Raw genomic sequence first — 16,654 nt, 5'->3', positions numbered from 1 at the left:
AGTAAGGAATCTAAAGTAGAGGCACAGTACAGATACAAATGTTTATTCTACATAAAAATTTCACAAAATGGGCAGCTGGTTGTACCAAGACCTTTGGTGAAGGGGTAAAGGAGGGCAGGGAAGTCATTAAAGAAGGCAACACGGACAGTGGTCAGTCACTGGGCAGGAGCAAAGCTGAGGGAAGTGGGGCTCAGACTTGGCCCCACTCCCTACTGCATGCACTTGCATGCATACTCCTTGCCTGTCAACGAGGAAGAGAAGGATCTTGAAGTGGGGGCTCGTTTCTGACTTGAAAAGCCCCGAGATGGTGGGGAGGGAGGTAACACTCCCTGGCTAGCTGCTGAATACTGCATCCAAAACATCTGACACTCACGTGGCACATCAATGGGTGGGGGGGGGACAAGCAAGGAAAGGATGTGATTGCAGGCCTGAAGTGACACCTGACTTCCCAGAGCACAAGAGAGCAGGGACCACTGTCCCAAACATGCAACACAATGGCTTGAGGACCTAACAAAGGCCTGCTGAGGAGAATGTCTGGCCCAGGTTGAGGGCTTGGCCTGACTGGGGCCTGCTCTGCCTCTAGCTCCAAGGGTGGCTGGAGACCAGGCACTGGCCAGCCTCTTCCAAGATGTGATCTGGGGTCAGGCAGAGCCCAGGTTGCTCCTGGTACTCTAGGAATGTGGGAAGGGAGGTTGAGGCAGCCGAAGACCTGTTGGACTCTGCCCATAGGTAGGGGAGGGAGCCTGGTCTTGACATGGCCAGAAGCCATCTGGCCACAGCACCCTGAGCCTCCCTGGCAGTGATTGGCTGTTAAGAGGCTTAGAGCTGGGCTGTCTCTCAGGGCCATCCCTCCCCTAACCTGAAAAGCAGCACCATGTGCAGCTGGTCCCCACCCCTCAGGGGGCTGGGCTTAGGGGGACAGCTGGAGAAGACAGGGCAGGTGGGTGTGTCAGTAGGAGGCAAGGTTAGGGTCCAGAGAGTCTTGACACCCAGAGAGGGCAGACCCCTCAGTTTAAGAGTGGAATTACTAGAGGCCTAGGAAGGGTGAGGCAGCCTGGGCCAGGGCCTGAGTCTGTCCCTTGCTGACCTGTCTGCACCCCACTGGCTGTTTCCCAGCTTGGCTCCCCTCTACCTCTTGTACAGACGCACACTGTTACAAAGATCATGCACACGACGGCTCAGGGCAGGGTGGGTATGGAGGGCCCCGTGACAGAAAGGAGCAGTGTGAGGTGGGAAGGAGAGGTTCCGAGCCGAAGGGCGTCAGCAGCCAGGGGGCTTCCTTAGGGTGGACCATCCAGAGTAGAGTGGCAAGTGGAGTAGTTTCTATCCAAAGATACCTCCAAAGATGGAGGCAATGACAATGCCCAGGACCACACAGCAGATGATGATCATGATCTTCTTCTGAACCAAGGAAGCAAAAGGAAAGGCCTCAGTCAGAGCACGGGAGCAGCTGTGGCTGGGCAGAGCTTTGTGGAGACGGGGGTTTTAGAGTCTCCTGAGAGGACTGAGTGGGTAAACGTGCCACCTGGCAGAGCCCCGAACAAGCAGTCTCAGGTCTGTTGGGGACTGAGATGATGGTTGAGGGCTGAAGAGTCTGAGAGGCTAACTGTGGGAAAGGTGATGACCTGGAATGGGCCTGGGGGTGGTTACAATAAGGCACTGCAGACTTGGGAGGGGTGGGACAGAGGCAGAGTTGAGGGGGATCTGTGATCACCAATGGGTACATGGGAAACGTGGCTGGGCAGTGTTGGGGCTACTGACCCGGCGTGCCTTGCTCTGGTACTTGACGGCCTTCTTGGTGTCAGACACGGCTCTTTCCACATAGTCCACGGAGTGCTCCACGTTGTACTCGATCCTGTCAATCATCTCCCCCTGTGGGGCCAGGAGCATGAGAGCTCCAGAAGGCCCTCCTCAGGGTCCAGAGGGGGCTTGGGGTATGACTTCAGGAAAGTGCCCTGAGGTTAAAGAGAGAAAAGGTGTGAGGAGAATGGGGTTCAGCTTCTTACCTATGCCCTGCAAGCCAGGCACCCCTGGTAGTTCCCACCTCTCTCCACAGAGCAGCCATCCTGGGGAGGGAACTGGCCATGCAGTCTCAGTCAAGGGCATGCAAACCATGCAAAGAATGCTCAGCTAGGGCCTTGACCCTAGTACTTGGTGCAGAGGACCGTGCGGGGCAGAGGAAGGCAGGGGTAGGAGTGGATGGGCTGGAGTGTGGCTGTAGCTCACAAGGTGACCATAGGGAGCCCCCAGTTCCATCCTCTCCAGGCATGATGGGGGTCTTCAATGTTTAAAAATACCCCCCACAGCCCCACAGCCCTCTTGGGCCCTGCAGTATGGTCCCATGCAGCCTGCAGAGGCCACTCTGACTGTGACACGCCCAAAAGTCCTAGCGGCACTGTGCTGACAACTGACAACTCTCTCCAAGTCCACCGCTTCCATGGGAGTCCGTGTCACCATAATTTCTCACCCAGGTGGCAGCAGCAGCAGCATGCTCAGGAGCTCCCTGCTTCCTGACGGTGGGTCACACCACTCCCACACTTAAGACCCTCCAGTCTAGAAGAGACTCGACCTGCCAAGGCCCCCGTCTACCTCATCTCCAACTGCCCCTGTGCTCCGGCCACATGCACCTCCGTTCTGCCCCTCAAATATGTGTTGCTCGTCCCTCTGTCTGGGCCAGCTCTTCATTCTTCCTCTGTGATGTCTCTAGAGCTCAAACACTGCCTCCTCAGAGAGGCCCCTCTAACCCCCCACCCAAAGTGGCCTCCACAGTGACTGTATCAAAGTGGTACTCCAAGTATGACCCTTGGATTAGTAACATCAGCATCACCCTTTAGCATATTAGGAATGCAAACTCCTACGCCAACCTACTTATCTCTGGGAATGGGAATTACAACAGGGAAACTTAAAGAAAAGCCCTCCAAGTGATTCTTGGGTACTTCCAAGTTTGAGAACTACTGCTCTGTCTCCATGCTGCCTTCTAACATTTCCTGAGTACTTGGCACAACTGGAATGACAGTTGTCATTTACTTACGCTGCCCTTCATCCAATAGACCTCAGCTCCAGGAAGCAGGCTCTCAACTGTCCCTAGAAAAATGCCCATCCACCTTGCCTACATGACAAACAGCTAGTGGATAAGGTAGGAAGAGGTGGGTAGGGCCATGCAGGGCCTGAGATCCTCGAGGGCCAAGCAGAGCCATGCAGAAGAGACTCCGGGAGTGAGGCCCTGGAGGCAGTTTCAACAGCCGGTGATTAGAGTTACCTTGAAGACATGGTCCCTCCCAGGCAGGGCAGCATGTCGGGCAGAAAGGGTGGGGGTTAGTGCAGCCCTGGGTGCTGCCGTGGATGGGGGACAGAGCAGCAGGGCTCTGGGCGCTCACCTGGCTCTCCACAAGCATGGCCATGTCCATGAACATGTCATGCAGCTCTCGGATGCTATTCTCCAGCTTAATGATCTCACTGTGCCGAGTCTCAATCTCGCTCAGTGCCTGCTTCGAAATGCTGGAATCCATGATGATCTAGGGACAGGAGCAGTGAGTGGGCTGGGACCCAGGCGTTTGCCAAAGGGGGTGGGGACCAGGAAAACAGGAAGCCAACTGCAAAAGCAGTTGGAATGGACAGTGGCATAAGCAGAAGTTTCTGGAAGGAGAGCCTGAGGCTTCCTCCTTAGCTGTGGCCCTCCCCCAGTTTCTGCTCAGCTCTTACTAGCCATTACCTAACTTCTCTGAGACCCGATTTTCTACCTGCCATATGGGGTCTATTAACACTCCCTACCTGTGCTTGTGCATGGTAACTGCTGAGTGAGAGCTCTTATCACCAGCATGGTACAGAGCCCAAGATGACTGCCCAATCGGCCTGGGTGTTACACTGCCTTTCTCTAGTCCCCTTTCCTCCTGTACTGAATATAGCTGTCCCCTACTTTTTCCTCCCAGAACCCATTCCCCCAAACTGCCTCTTCACCTATATGCCACCTCCTTCAGGAAGCTCCCTGCTCAACAGAGCAGAGCTTCACTTGAATTTAGAGATGGCCAAGAGCACCACACTTTTCCCAGAGGGGAAGAAGGTCCTGAGAATGGTGGAAGGAGGCCCAAGCCAGTGGGGAATGGGCAGGGGTGGCAAGAAAGTGGTTCCACTGAGAGGAACGAGGAGACCTTTGCCACTAACATTTATGTGACCTCAACCTGGTCCCCTCCTCTCTGGGACTCATCCTTCTCTTCTCTAAAACCTGCCTCACAAGGTGGCTGTGTCCAAATACTGCCCATATCAAGCACTCCAGGGTCATGGTGGGAGGGGTCCCGGTGGGAGGGGTGCCTGTGGAGTCCATACTCACCCCAGAGGCAAAGATAGCCGGGTTCCCACTCTCCAACATGTCCTCCAGCTCCTCGCTGGTTGTGGTCCGGCCAGCTGCAAGCAGGAGTCACAGAGAGTGCAATCCTCCCCAGGGAGTTTGGCAGCAGCCCTGCCAGGCACCTCAGCCCTTGCCCCACCCCCTCAGCTTACTGATCTCCAGCTGCCTCTGGATTCGGCCCTTGCAACGCTCCCTGTAGTCAGATTGTGTCGCATTGTACTCAGACATGACTTCCACAAATTTCCGGGACAGTGTGGAGTGCTGGGGGTCCGAGATGGGGGTGCAGGTGTCAGGCCCAGTCCCAAATGGCCAGAGAGCCTCAGAGGCCAGGTGCCCACCCCAGAGGCCCAGCCCGCACCTGCGTCTTCCGGATCCTCAGGTCAGCGGATGAGCGGTTCAGGCCTTCCTCCTGCTCAATGCTCTGCTCGATGCCTGGGGGAACAGATAGCTGCTCAGCCATAATCTGCCCCCCATTCACCACTGACCCCCGACCCACACCCCCAGGATCTGGCTTAGGTACTCCCTGGGAAGTCTTGTGTGGCCTATAAGTGGAGTCACTGGAAAAAAGAAAAAAAGGGAGGGCCAGGAACTGATGGAGGAGCCAACAGAGGCCCTTCTAGGCATAATGCATGTGTAGATATGTGCACATATGCACCCCCACTTGTGAGCACCCACTATATGTTGGGCCTGGTGGCTCAGGCCCATGCTGTCTCTCTGGTGCTCAGGAAGGCTGTACAACCAACATGAGGCCATGCCCAAATGGGGAGGGCCAGATGGCTGCAACCTGCAGGGCACACAGGCACTAGGCCTGTGCCTTCAGACACGCACATCTGTACCCACCCAGGTGCATGGAGGCTCTGTGTGGATCCAGGCAGTGCTGGACACTCCTCTCGGGTGTGAAGTGGAGGACAGTGCCCAGGGTGGAGCACTCCCTGGATGAAGCCTCAGGCACATGTTCTAAGGGCCAGCCCAGAGCCTGGCGCAAACAGGCCTGCAGGGTAGCCATTGAGTGAATGGCACAAGATGGCAGCCTCATAAAGGAAAGCAAGGCTCAGTGTTCTCCCTTTACGTTGAAGAAACCCTGTGGGCATGGAGGAGACAGGCCTAGAATGCCCCCCCACCTTAGACAAGCTGGAGCCCAGACTCACTCTTCAACTTGGAGCGCACTTTGTTTGCTGTCTTCTTTATGTCAGACATGAGTTCTTCCAGCTCCTCCTTCGTCTCTGTGGGGGCAAAAGGTTGGGGATAGACACCCTGGGTTCCCCCACGCCAGTGTTTAGGCTCAGTCTCCTGCACAGGGGGCCTGCCAACGGGGGGGTCTAGATAGACCCTGGGTCCTGCCTTTTCCCTCTTTCTTGGCTAAGGCTCTGTCTGCCCCTCCGATCCTGAGCCAGGGCCACACCAGCTGCAGTCGCACCCCCTCCTGTGCTGCCTTCCAAGGAGCCTCCCTTCTTCCCCTGGCTCCCCCACCCCTGCAGATAACAGATGGGTCTAAATTTAAGGCAAAAATAAATTGTGGAGCAGCTGGTGATGCTGCAGTTGGCACTGGGGTGCATTTACTTGATATTTGCCTGAATCGAAGGCGGGGGGTGTGGGCTCACCTAGCATTACCTGGTGGCCCACCAGTGGGCGGGCAGGACCAGGGACCAGGGAGGCAGAAGCCAGCCCCTACATCAAGACATCCTGGGCCAGGGGGCCAGGGGGCAAGGGGGCTGGGCGGCAGACCTTGTTCTACTCACAAAGTCTCCCTCCCTAGGTACTGAGCTCAGTGGAGGCAAACAGCTGAGTGCCCAGTGGCTGGATGGGGTCAGGAGGCACCTGGAGGTCTGGGTGGGAAAGAGCTTCAAAGAGGTGGGGCCCCTGGAGGTAGCAGTCAGAGGGCCTATGAGAGGGAGAGGTTGAGGGAGGGGCAATAGCTGGTGTTTCTGGGCCCTGTCCCAATTGGAACGATCTCCCTAAAGGTGGCAGAAGTCAGGAGGGTGCCCAGCTTGCCCCACTCCCTGTGAGGGGTTGGTTGGCAAAGGGGGCAAGGTGGCTGCTTCCCTCAGGTACTGGCTGGGTGAACCAGTGGGTTCTGGCAGCCCCCCAGACTCCACTTTCTGGAGAAACTACAACTGAGCTCCAGGCTGCAACCTTTCTCACCCATCCTCCGCTTGCCTCCAGGGCTGGGGCCTCTTTAGAAGGGTCTATAAAGGATTGGAGAGGGGTGTGTACAGTGGAGGATCGGGTGGGGCTGCTCCAGAGCCCAGTATGCGTGAGGCGGAGTGGGGCTTTGAGGAGAGGAGGAGGGAAGCCTCTTTCGTATGAACAAAGGAAAACTTGGGCACCAGCCGCTCTAACGTCTCAGCCTTTTAAGCACAGACCCAAAATAGCCCAGCCCGGATGGCTGTCCCCAGAGGAGGCAGAGCAAGCCTCAGCCCAGGAAAGTCCCCCCATTCACTGCCATCTTTTCTCGTGACTCTTCCTTAACTCTGCCTGCCTTTGCCCTAGAACACTTCACTTCACTCAGCCCGTCTCAGCGACCTCCTGACTGCTCCGCCCACAGGTGGCAGTTCTGAACTAGCTGCTGCTAACTGTGTGACATGGGAAGAAGTGCCAAAGTGGCACAAGGGAGTCTGGCGGGGGAGCTAGGCAGCGTGTCACCCCACGCCACCCCACCTTCCAGCGGGTGAGAGGCCAAATTTGCAGTTCTTTATAGTTCGTGCCCCACAGTCTGCCCCCTTCGACCCACCGTGGACACACATGGGCACATCGACAAACCACGTCATGTTACTGTCCCAGACAAGCCTCTGCGGGGAGAGAGAGGCGAAGCATGGCCACTGCACTGGTTGTGTGGCTGTGCGGATGTGCGCCCTGCTGCCCTCCCTCCTTTCTACCCCTTTCTGGGACAGTCACCCGGGCTGCCAGTTGACTCATTTTGCCTTCCAAGGGCCTGGCACTGGGTTTGGCGGTATGGCATTGGCCTTAGGTTCTGGCACACTGTGGGGCTGTGGAGAGGTATTTTTCTGGGTGCTTACGGATGCCTGTGGGCCTGGGGTAAAAGGTCATGGACAGGGAAGCAGTGCTGGAAATGAAATGAAAAGCAAGTCCTGAGTGCCTGGGTAGCAGGCTGTGACCCTGGCTCCTGCCACTGCCCCGACCAGGGGAGAGGACCTTCGGCTTGCACCTTGTCAGCCTGGCATACAATAGTGTAGTAATCAACACCTCAACAGGAATTGTGACAACCGGGTCAGGGAGACGTGTCTGGGGACACAGGCTCCCTGTGTGGAGGGAGGTGACTTCCTGGAGCCCTGAGAATGCCCAGTGCCAGGGTACCAGTGGCCAGGTATCAAGGCTGCCGGCTCTTTCCGGAAGCTCTGCCTGCTTGGCCAGCTTGCCCTCCTACAGCGTCGTTGCTTCAGAGCGCCATCTGCTCCCCAGGGAGGCAAGGGAAAGGGAGGGGCTGGGCTGAGAAGCCTCCTATTCATCAGAGGGAGCTCCCTCCCACCATGCCTTCCTCCTAGAATCCCAGGGCTGCAGTCAGCCCAGGGCCTTAGGGAAAAAGCGTTTACCTGAGGAGCGCAGGCTGGCTTCCTGACCCCACCCAGGCCTGAGGAGGGCTACCCATCCAACCTGGGAGTCTTTGTGGGAGGCCTGGGTCCAGCATGTGATAATGGGCACTGACCTCCTCCCCATCCTGGCCAGGCCCAGGTGCCCCTCCTGGGGCCACAGCACCTTCCTGGAGGCCTATAGAGCCCGAAACCCATCCCTTACACCTACACACTCACTCTCATCAGGGTTGGGGGAGGCCAGGATGGCGCTGTGCTTCCGCTTCACCTCCTCCACATTCTCTGAGATCTTGTCAATGAAGCCTCGGATCTCTTCCACCTGTGGGCCAAGGCCAGGTGGTCAGGAGAAAATCCAGGGTCGAGGCTCCTTGGGCCCATGGCTTATCCACATGGGGCCAGAGATGAGGCTCAGGGCCAGGCTTCCACTCGTGGCAGGGCACCGGCTGCTCCAAGTACCTTCCATGCCAGGGTGAGGAGAAGTGGGCTGGGCCAACCCTAAACTTCGCTCCCCTCTGAGCTTCCATCTATTCACCCTCAAAATAGGTTCCTTAACTGGTGCCTGAAGGCTGCTGAGCTGGGAACAGGAATGTAGGTGCAGGGCCCAGCTCAGCGCTGAGCTGTGGTCACCCAGGGCCCACCAGTGTATGGGTAAAGGCCAGGTGTGCTGGCTCCCACCTGTTCGAAGAACTCATCCATGAAGCGGTCTCGGTCCACGGTGACAGTGACATCATCGTCATCATCGCTGTCCTTAGCCTGCACAGGGATGGGTACATGTGAGCATACCTATGGTAGGACCACTGGACCTGGGACCCCAAACTGCCTGGCACCCACACATGGCAGGCTTGCAGGCTGCAGCTCCAGGGCAGGAACAACCACAGTCAGACCTGAAAGATCCCTGGTGACCCGGGAAAAGGAGAGGGGCCTTGCTTGTCAAGTTGGTGACAGGGCCAAGTCTCAGTCTCCAGGCCATGGATTCCTTCCCCTCCCTGCCCAGCTGCCTGCCCTTCCCCACAGGACTGGGGTCCTCCCAGAACCTCCCTCATTCTACAGTGCTGCTCGGGAGGCCCTGCCTTTGGCCGAGCAAGAAAACCTCAGGGCTTGGTCTCTAGGCCATCGACCCCAATTCATAAGACCTCACCTGAGACAGGCTACCTGGGAGCCAGAGTTGTCTACTCTCCTAGCTAGGTCTTCCCAAGCCTTCTTTCCCAAAAGGCCAGATGGCTCAGACACAGGGCCATCCCTACAGTACCCCAGATGGGCCTGAAAGAGGGATTGCCTTGCCAGGTGCCTGCTTTACCCACTCAGTCCTCTCAGGCTACCCTCTTTCTATCCAGGCCCAGAGCTGGGCCCAGCAGGCACAAGAGGCCAGTCATGCTGCAACCTGGCTGGAGCCCACCTTCGGCCTCAGCCACAGGTGCAGGCCTCGCTCTGCTGCTCCAGGAGCAGCCGTACAAAAGCCACCCTCAGCACAGAGTGGGGGGCATGGTAATTACGCCTATGACTTCCCAGCATGCTGGCCGTGCTTGTTACTGTCCACCCTACACTTTGACTCTGCCAGAGTCAAACTCACTCCACTGGCAAGACCCAGGACCTCTCCACAGCCAAGGCCAGGATACCCAGGGCAGGACTGTCCCTCTCAGGGTTCTCAAGCTCAGTCACACCTCCTCATTTCTTGGTGTCCCAAGGGGAGGAGGTACTAGCTAGCTAGGTACTGGCCCTTACCTCCTTGCTCTCTTTCATCAGGGCCCAGGAGAGAAACAGAGGCTGAGAAGAGAGGGAAGCTAAGGGACTTACTTTGTGGGTCTATTTGCTCCTCTACAAAAGGGGGGCAGTGACACTTGGCTGCAGGGAGGGAGGGTTGAGGATGGATGGGGAAGCACAACATGTTGTGAAGGAATGTGCTCCAGGGCTCTCGGGGTCCCACTACCCCACCAAAGTGGGGCTGGGCTAGGAGCTTTACAGAGACAGCTTGGAGAGGCCCCTCTCATTGAGAGATCACACCTCCTCCCCAGCAGCTAAAATAAATCCTGGCGCCCATAAGTGCCTGCAGCGGCTACCAGGTGGCCCCCCTCCCCCTCCCAAGCCCACTCATAGGCACAGGAAATCTAGGAGCCATTTCCACACTTTCAGACCATGCCCTGCCCAGGAGCTGAACTAGAAGAACACTCTCCAGGGAAACTGAGGTAGAGTGCAGCCTGGAAGGAGCCCAGTTCCCTTTCCTGGGCAGCCTGCCAGGCTGGCATCTGACCCTAGGAGCTCTTACCATTCAGGGCCCTGCCCGCTCCATCCCCGTGCCCGGAGGACGGGGGTGCACTCAGAGGAGCAGAAGAATTTCCCAGCTCCCTTCCCAGAGAAAGTAGTGACCTGCTAGGGCCTAAAACAAGGGCACAGGAGTCACCAGAGATAAGAGTCACTGCCAGAGACCCCGGAAGTCTGGGCTGGTGTCCTGTTCTGGGCCTCAGCTTGCCCATCTGTAAAACAGGAACGTATCTTCTCCAGATATCCAGCCAGCTCTGACTTGCTACCTTCACAGGTCCCTAGAGAGCCGAAGGCTCCCACAGAAGGTTGGCAAGAAAGCCCTCCAGGCTCTCCATCTACAAGGGTAGAGCTGGGAACAGGACACAGGGGCCAGGGTCTGACTGAGGCACCCAGGTTGGGGCATTCTGATTGGCCCCAAAGACAACTGGGGAGTCTAGCTAGCGCCTGACCTCACAGCTTAGGTCAAACCAGCTGTCACTCCAAGTGAAACCCTGAGGGGATACTCCAGGGGAATTGAATCTGATCTCTACCCCTCCAATCCACCCACAGTCCTCCCTGCTTTCCCATGCAGTTCCCTCTGCCTGGGATGCTGATTCAATGACACTGACATTCTCCTCTTCCCTAGATGCCACCTCCTTCCAAAAGTCTTCCCCCGCTCCCTTGGGTCAGTATCTCGATTCTCTGGTTCCCCACACCCTAGTCACACCCCTAATGGAGCCACAGTCACAGACTCTCAAACCCTAAGGGACCTGCAAAGTCTCTTTGACCCCCCATTTCCAGTCTCAGCTTGCATACCCCCTGTGATGGCGAGTTCATTAGCTTCCCCAGCCAGCTCTGCCCATCTTGGGCAACTCCAGTTGCTAGAAAGTCCCTCCCTTTCCTGGTTTAGCCCCAGGCCATAAAGAATCTCTTGGTGTCTTCTCCCCTGGTTGGCCTTGCCAGAAATCTGAAGGCAGCATCCACACCCTACTTGAGTTTTTGTTGGCCATTCCCACCCCTTCAGATCTTTCCCAGGGGCCCTAAATTATAGCTGCTGACCATTAACTTGTTCAGCTTGGCCTCTGTCTTCCCCTGTAGTACAGGATACAAAGGCAATCTGTTGCTGATTGTGGTCTGAGCAGTGCCAAAAAGCTGGCCCATCCCCTCCCTCTTCCTACATATTCTACCTCTGTTAATGCAGCCAGAGATCACATAAATTATCTGATGCTATAGCACTCCCTGTCAAGGAAAGCTTCAAGTCCTTCCCTATCACTGTCTTCGTGGTTAGATTGTGGGTTTGAGTGAAGGAACTTTTTTGTCTCATTTCTTCATTTGTTCTGATCCTTGTTCTAGTCTGTGAGAACCTGATGGCTCAGGAGTCCGTCATGCCCTGCAATGTCACCCACATCTAGGCCGAGACCCTGGAATAGCGCCTTTCTAGAGATGTCCCCCAGATCAACTCAGACGCTAATCAGTTCTCATGCTAATCAGTTCTCATCGATGGACACCAAGTAAACGACAAGGATGTAGGAAGCCAGCACCGCTACCTCCCCTGCCCCTCGCCCAGACGCACTCCTGGACGGGCCGGAGTGAGTATCACACACATATAGGAAGTGGTGTTTGTTGAATGATTAGGGCCCTGACCCCCCATACAGGAAGTGGTGTTTGTTGAATGATTAGGGCCCTGACCCCTCCGGGAACCCACCAACCCTCTCTGAGTGGCAGTCACAGCTCCACAAAGACAGCAGGGGTGGAACTGGGTACTTGGGTGGCTCCCGCACAGAAGTGGCAGCTAGAGCCATGGGGCAACTACAAGCTTGAAGATTCAAAAGTCCTCTGGGTCAGCCCACCCAGCCATCGTGTGGGCATGCTGCCTGCCACCTGGCCAAAGACAGGCTCTGTCTTTCTCCTGAACCCCTCCTCTAGACCCCCTGCGTAGAGCCCCTGCTCCCAAGGGCTCCTCAGGTCAGAAACTGGGAGACACCAACGCTCTCCCTCCTCCCCCCACACCCAGCCAGCATTCAATCTGTCCTAGTGTTTTCTGTTCATCTTTCAATGGTTCTCAACCCCAGGGATTTGAAAAAACAGCTTCCAGGGTCCTACTTCAGAAAGATCAAGTCAGAATTTATGGGGGTGGGAATGGTGAGGCCCCTCAAGATTGAGAACCTCTGGTCTGGTCTCACTCCTTTCTGACACGCTGGCTGTCTCAGCCCGGCCTCAGTGCCTCCAGGCTGAGCAAGCAGGAATGAAAACTGGACAGGGGTGGGAGAGGACGCTGCCCCAACCACAGCAACCTTCAGGAAGGAGAGGATCCCTGCTAGAACCACTAGGAAGCCCTAAGCTTCTTGCCAGTGGAGGCTAGGCAGTCCTGGTGGTCGCGCCTGGCAGAAGCTCCCAGATTCCACGACACCTTCCTGGAAACAAGAGCTTGATTCTTCCAAGAGGCGCCTGCAGGCCAGTCCCCAGGGATGGCGGCAGCAGGCTAGCGACAAGGTTGATTCATTCCTACTGAGTAGGAGTTGTTGTTGTCTGCCTCAAGGGCTATTTTTCCCCCTTCATCTTTTTAATGACTAATCAAAGTCAATATCATTAGAAGACAGAGGTCCAGAGCCTAGTGGGGTGTGTGAGAGGCCGAGCTGGGTCTCCAGGCAAGAGGGTTCTCCAGTCTGATCCCCCACCCTGTGTTCTTCCTCCTCCACTGGATCCCTGCTCTCAGCAGGGCCACAGAGGAGCTCAGGATGGCAGCTTCAGGTGGTGGGCAGGGGCTGGGCTCTGCTGCAGCTGCTGTGTGACCTTGGAAAACCCCTGACCCTTTCTGGACCTCAGTTTTCTAACTTGTAAGATAGGAGGTTGGACCAGAGCATCCCCAAAGGCCATTCCAGCTGCATCCCAGATGAAAATGTGCTCAAATCCATCGCTTCTTTTGGGGAAACCCCAAGGAGATCATTGGAGGGAAGGAAGAAGGGCCTATTTTACACCCCCATTTTTTTCTACTCCTCAAGGCAGATACTGCTGGCTCCACTGTACAGGTGAAATGAGCACAGAGAGAATAAGGTACAAACCTGCCTGGTGTTACTCTAGGACCCCTGGTCTCTTCCTAGCAGTGAGGGAGAAAAGGGAAACTGGTGGGCAAAGAGGGACTGGACTTCTTACACGGGCCCTCCTGGGCAGCGCCAGTAGGCTGGGCCCTGCTCCAGATTGGTGTCAGGGCCATCCTCCCCCAACCCCGTCCTCTTGTTGGGCATTCCCACCTCTCTGCCTTTGGTCACTCTGGCCCCTCCTTTTGGACAACCTTTTCCCTCCCACTCATATCAAATTCCTCCTCCTGAGTCATCCCAAGTCCTCTTCTTCCAAGAAGGCTTCTTCCAGGGTCTGGCCACACAGACTCTGCCTCCTCCCTCTGTCCTCTGGCTGCTGCGGCAGGTCCCTTGTGTCCCGCATAGCCTAGCATGCACATAAACACAGTGCTGGGTCCAGGGAGGGTGGATGGGCTCCAGGAAGTTCTCAGAAAGAAAACCAGGGAGGCTTCTGAATTGGGGGAAGGAGGCAGCTGCATGCCAGGCAGGGCTTCCAGGCACCTTGTCCCCAAGGTCTCCCAAGTTGTAACTCTGGGTCAGTCTTTGCTCTTCTTGAGCCTCCAGTTGTGCTTCTGATCTCTGAGGACTGCCCACAGTGTTGAGGCCCCACACTGGCTCTGATGATCCCCTTCACTCTCCATACGACAGGAGGGAAGATCAGGGGACTAGAGAAGGCTGGAGGGCTGAACCTGGCCTGCAGAACGCTGAGGAAATGAGCCAGCCCCTTCACCTAGTGTAACTTTTATAAATTTCCTTTGCCAGCCTTCCTTCCAAATGTGGTAGGGTTGGGTGGGGAAGGGGGATGAGGAGGTTGGGGACACTGCATGCTGCTGTCCCAAGCACCACCTCTGTCCATTACTGGCCTCTTGGTTCCTGAGAATTCTGGTTTGAAAATTCTGGCTCCAGGGGTTAAAGGTCTCCCTGAAATATGGAGTCAGAGTCAGGAGTCCTATGACCACACCTCTTGCCCTGAGAATCTGGGTTCTAGGTTTTCCTATCTCCACTTCATAGATGGGAACTTGAGGCCCAGGGGGAAAGCTGTGGGAATGGCAGCCCCAGACTAACTATTCCACACCCCTCCCCCACCACTGTGGGTTCCTTCCAGTACCTCATCCAGGGCGCTAGAAACCCCTAATGGGCAGGCCCCCAGCAATGAGTATGGCAGCCTCCATGAGCTCAGAATACCTGAGGGCTGGGGTCTGGAGAGGAATGATTCACAGAGAAACCAGGCTTTACCATCTAAGCACCCACCTGGGCGGACAGAGTAGAGGGATCACAGAAACACAAACCAGAGCCAACAGACTTGGGTGCAAGCTCCCTACAACTCACTCTCCCGGGAGAGTCCCAGCCAGGCCTCAGTTCACCTGCCTTCAGGACTACGCAAAGCCCCTTTCTACCATCCCTCTTGATCTACCAAGCAAGCCACTTGCTCTCTTGTGCCCCAGTTTCCCCTTCAGCAGAGCCAGAAGCCCTGTCATATGTAGAGGACTGCGATCATTGGCTCCCACACACACTCTTCTCTGACCCACCTGGTACCCAAACATCAGCAGAAGCACCCCAAGACCATTCACTGCACAGATTACTCTTTCTGACTCAATGCAGCACAGGAAACTTGAGGGCAACCGCAAAGGCTGGCAGGGAAGTGTTCAGACACCACATAGGACATGAGGGACTGCCTTCTTCCTTTGAAACCTCCTGGGGTTCACCCTGGGGGCTGGACACTTGGGAATAACACAGGTCTGCTGGGTAGGGTGGGGCCTAGCAGTCAGAGCAAGAGGGAAATGAAGGCAGGAATGTACAGGGCCCAGCCCCAGGTTGCCCAGGGCACAAGACTGGTATACTGGGGAAGACCCAGGCACAAACACAGGGAGCCTCTGGGCAGGAGGACAAGCCATGGGATCCATGGGCTTCCAAAAGCCCAAAGGACACTTGGAACTTTCCGTATGAGGGGACCTAGGTCTCTGGTGGTTCCAAGGTGGGCAGCAGGGGAAGGGCTCTGGGGATTGCTGAGCTAAGGCTCCCCCAGAAAAAAGCAGGCGCGGCTTACCAGCACGGTGGTCAGCCTGGGGACCAGACACAACTCAACCTGCTCTAGCGCACTGATGGCCCCCACTCCCCACAGGTAGGGTTCATTTCCTTCAGTGCTTGACCCCCACCCCCACCCCACAGGCCCGCGGACCTGATAATCCCTAAGGGCAGAGGTGCAAACTTTGCTAAAAGGCAGAAGTGAGGTGAGAGGGTAGGGGTCTCTGTCAGGGCTGCGGAGAGGGTGGGCCCTCAGAACCTTTGCACATCCTTCCTCTTCCCGCAAACCGCGCCGCGGGAGCTACACACCGGAGGCCTCTGAGACACAGGTGAGAAATAGGTTCAGGTCTGAATCGGACTACAGAACCCCTGAAGGGTCTTGAAATGCTGTGCTGAGCTGCCCGCAGGCCATGAAGGTGGACTGGGGGGGGGGGGGGGATCTGACCCCTCCCGCAACCGAGCTGGCAGCAGATCCCAATCGCGACCTACTGGGAAGCCACAGGTGATGAGAGCTACAGGTGATGGGATGGGGAGGCGGGACACCCCGTGAGCCAGCGCCCGCCATGGAGCCGGGCCCCACCCGACCGCCGGGTTTCCGTAGCGCATCCCGCAGCGGGGCTCTAGGCAGGGGACCCCTCCGGACCCCTTCCCAGCACGGTCCCGTCGTCTGTTTATACCAGAGCTGGGACAGGAGGGTCAGTGATCAGGCATCGTGTGGTCTCGCTCCGGACAGAGACCGGACTAGCTCCGGAGGCCCGGAGAGAGGTCAGGCTTCTATCCTGCCATCGATATCCAATCAATACCCCTTCGACCCTCCACCCCCAACCCCTCGCAACAAGGAAGGGCGCAAAAGTTTAACTAGGACCCCGGACTCTATCCACCAGCCCGCCGGCCAACGGGGCTGAGCCCACGCCAGTCCGTGACCCCGAGTGGGTCGGAGGGGTGGGACCCGTTTGGGGCTTCGGGTTCCCAGTTCCGCCTGGCTCGCTCCCCGGGTCGAGGACGCAGGGGCTGCCGTTCCGGTGACTACAGGAGCTGGGTGAGGAGTGGCTTGCGCGCAGGACGGGAGGCGAGCGGAGGCCGAACTCACCGTGCGGAGCTCTTGGGTTCGGTCCTTCATGCTCCCGGGAGTGGCCGCGGCGCCGGCTGCAGCCTTGTGAGTCCCGCATGCGCGGCGGCCTCCTCGCGGCTGCGCAGCGCTGGCCGGGCCCCGCCCCGGCCCCCGGGACCCCGGCCCAGCCCCCAGCCCTGCCGCGCCCAGCGTCCGTCCCGCCCCTCCCCTCCAGGCTCTGACCTAGCGTAGGACCTGGAAGTCGGGCTCCTTACTTTCATCTCCCACAGATGAAATCTGTCAAATCCCTGGGATCTCGTCTTCCTGCGTCTTGACCCGTGATCCCTGCCTAGACTGGGTCTCAGAGCCC

At 57.1% G+C, this 16,654-nt stretch overlaps 1 protein-coding gene across 3 annotated transcripts; it reads right to left on the bottom strand.

The window, feature by feature from the left end:
* Window positions 1–27: 27 nt before the first annotated feature.
* On the bottom strand, window positions 28–16,398 carry STX1A (syntaxin 1A). Of its 3 annotated transcripts, none has more exons than XM_037054767.1 (10): window positions 16,324–16,398; window positions 8,569–8,646; window positions 8,113–8,212; window positions 5,494–5,568; window positions 4,704–4,777; window positions 4,498–4,606; window positions 4,328–4,401; window positions 3,378–3,515; window positions 1,762–1,872; window positions 28–1,401 (listed from the first exon to the last, which is right to left on the bottom strand). In XM_037054767.1, exons 1-10 carry the CDS (start codon window positions 16,351–16,353, stop codon window positions 1,324–1,326), a joined length of 867 nt encoding a protein of 288 aa, XP_036910662.1. In that variant the 5' UTR covers window positions 16,354–16,398; the 3' UTR covers window positions 28–1,323. The 3 variants fall into 3 exon arrangements, with proteins under 3 accessions (XP_036910662.1, XP_036910663.1, XP_036910664.1); XM_037054768.1 differs by lacking the exon at window positions 16,324–16,398 and adding an exon at window positions 12,953–13,052; XM_037054769.1 differs by lacking the exon at window positions 28–1,401 and having other exon boundaries at window positions 1,781–1,955.
* Window positions 16,399–16,654: the final 256 nt, after the last annotated feature.

Source organism: Sturnira hondurensis, unplaced genomic scaffold, assembly GCF_014824575.4.
Source record: "Sturnira hondurensis isolate 20B ecotype Veracruz unplaced genomic scaffold, ASM1482457v3 Scaffold0008380, whole genome shotgun sequence".
Classification (NCBI taxonomy): Eukaryota; Metazoa; Chordata; class Mammalia; order Chiroptera; family Phyllostomidae; genus Sturnira; species Sturnira hondurensis.
This window is presented reverse-complemented; position numbering and strand designations above follow the sequence as displayed.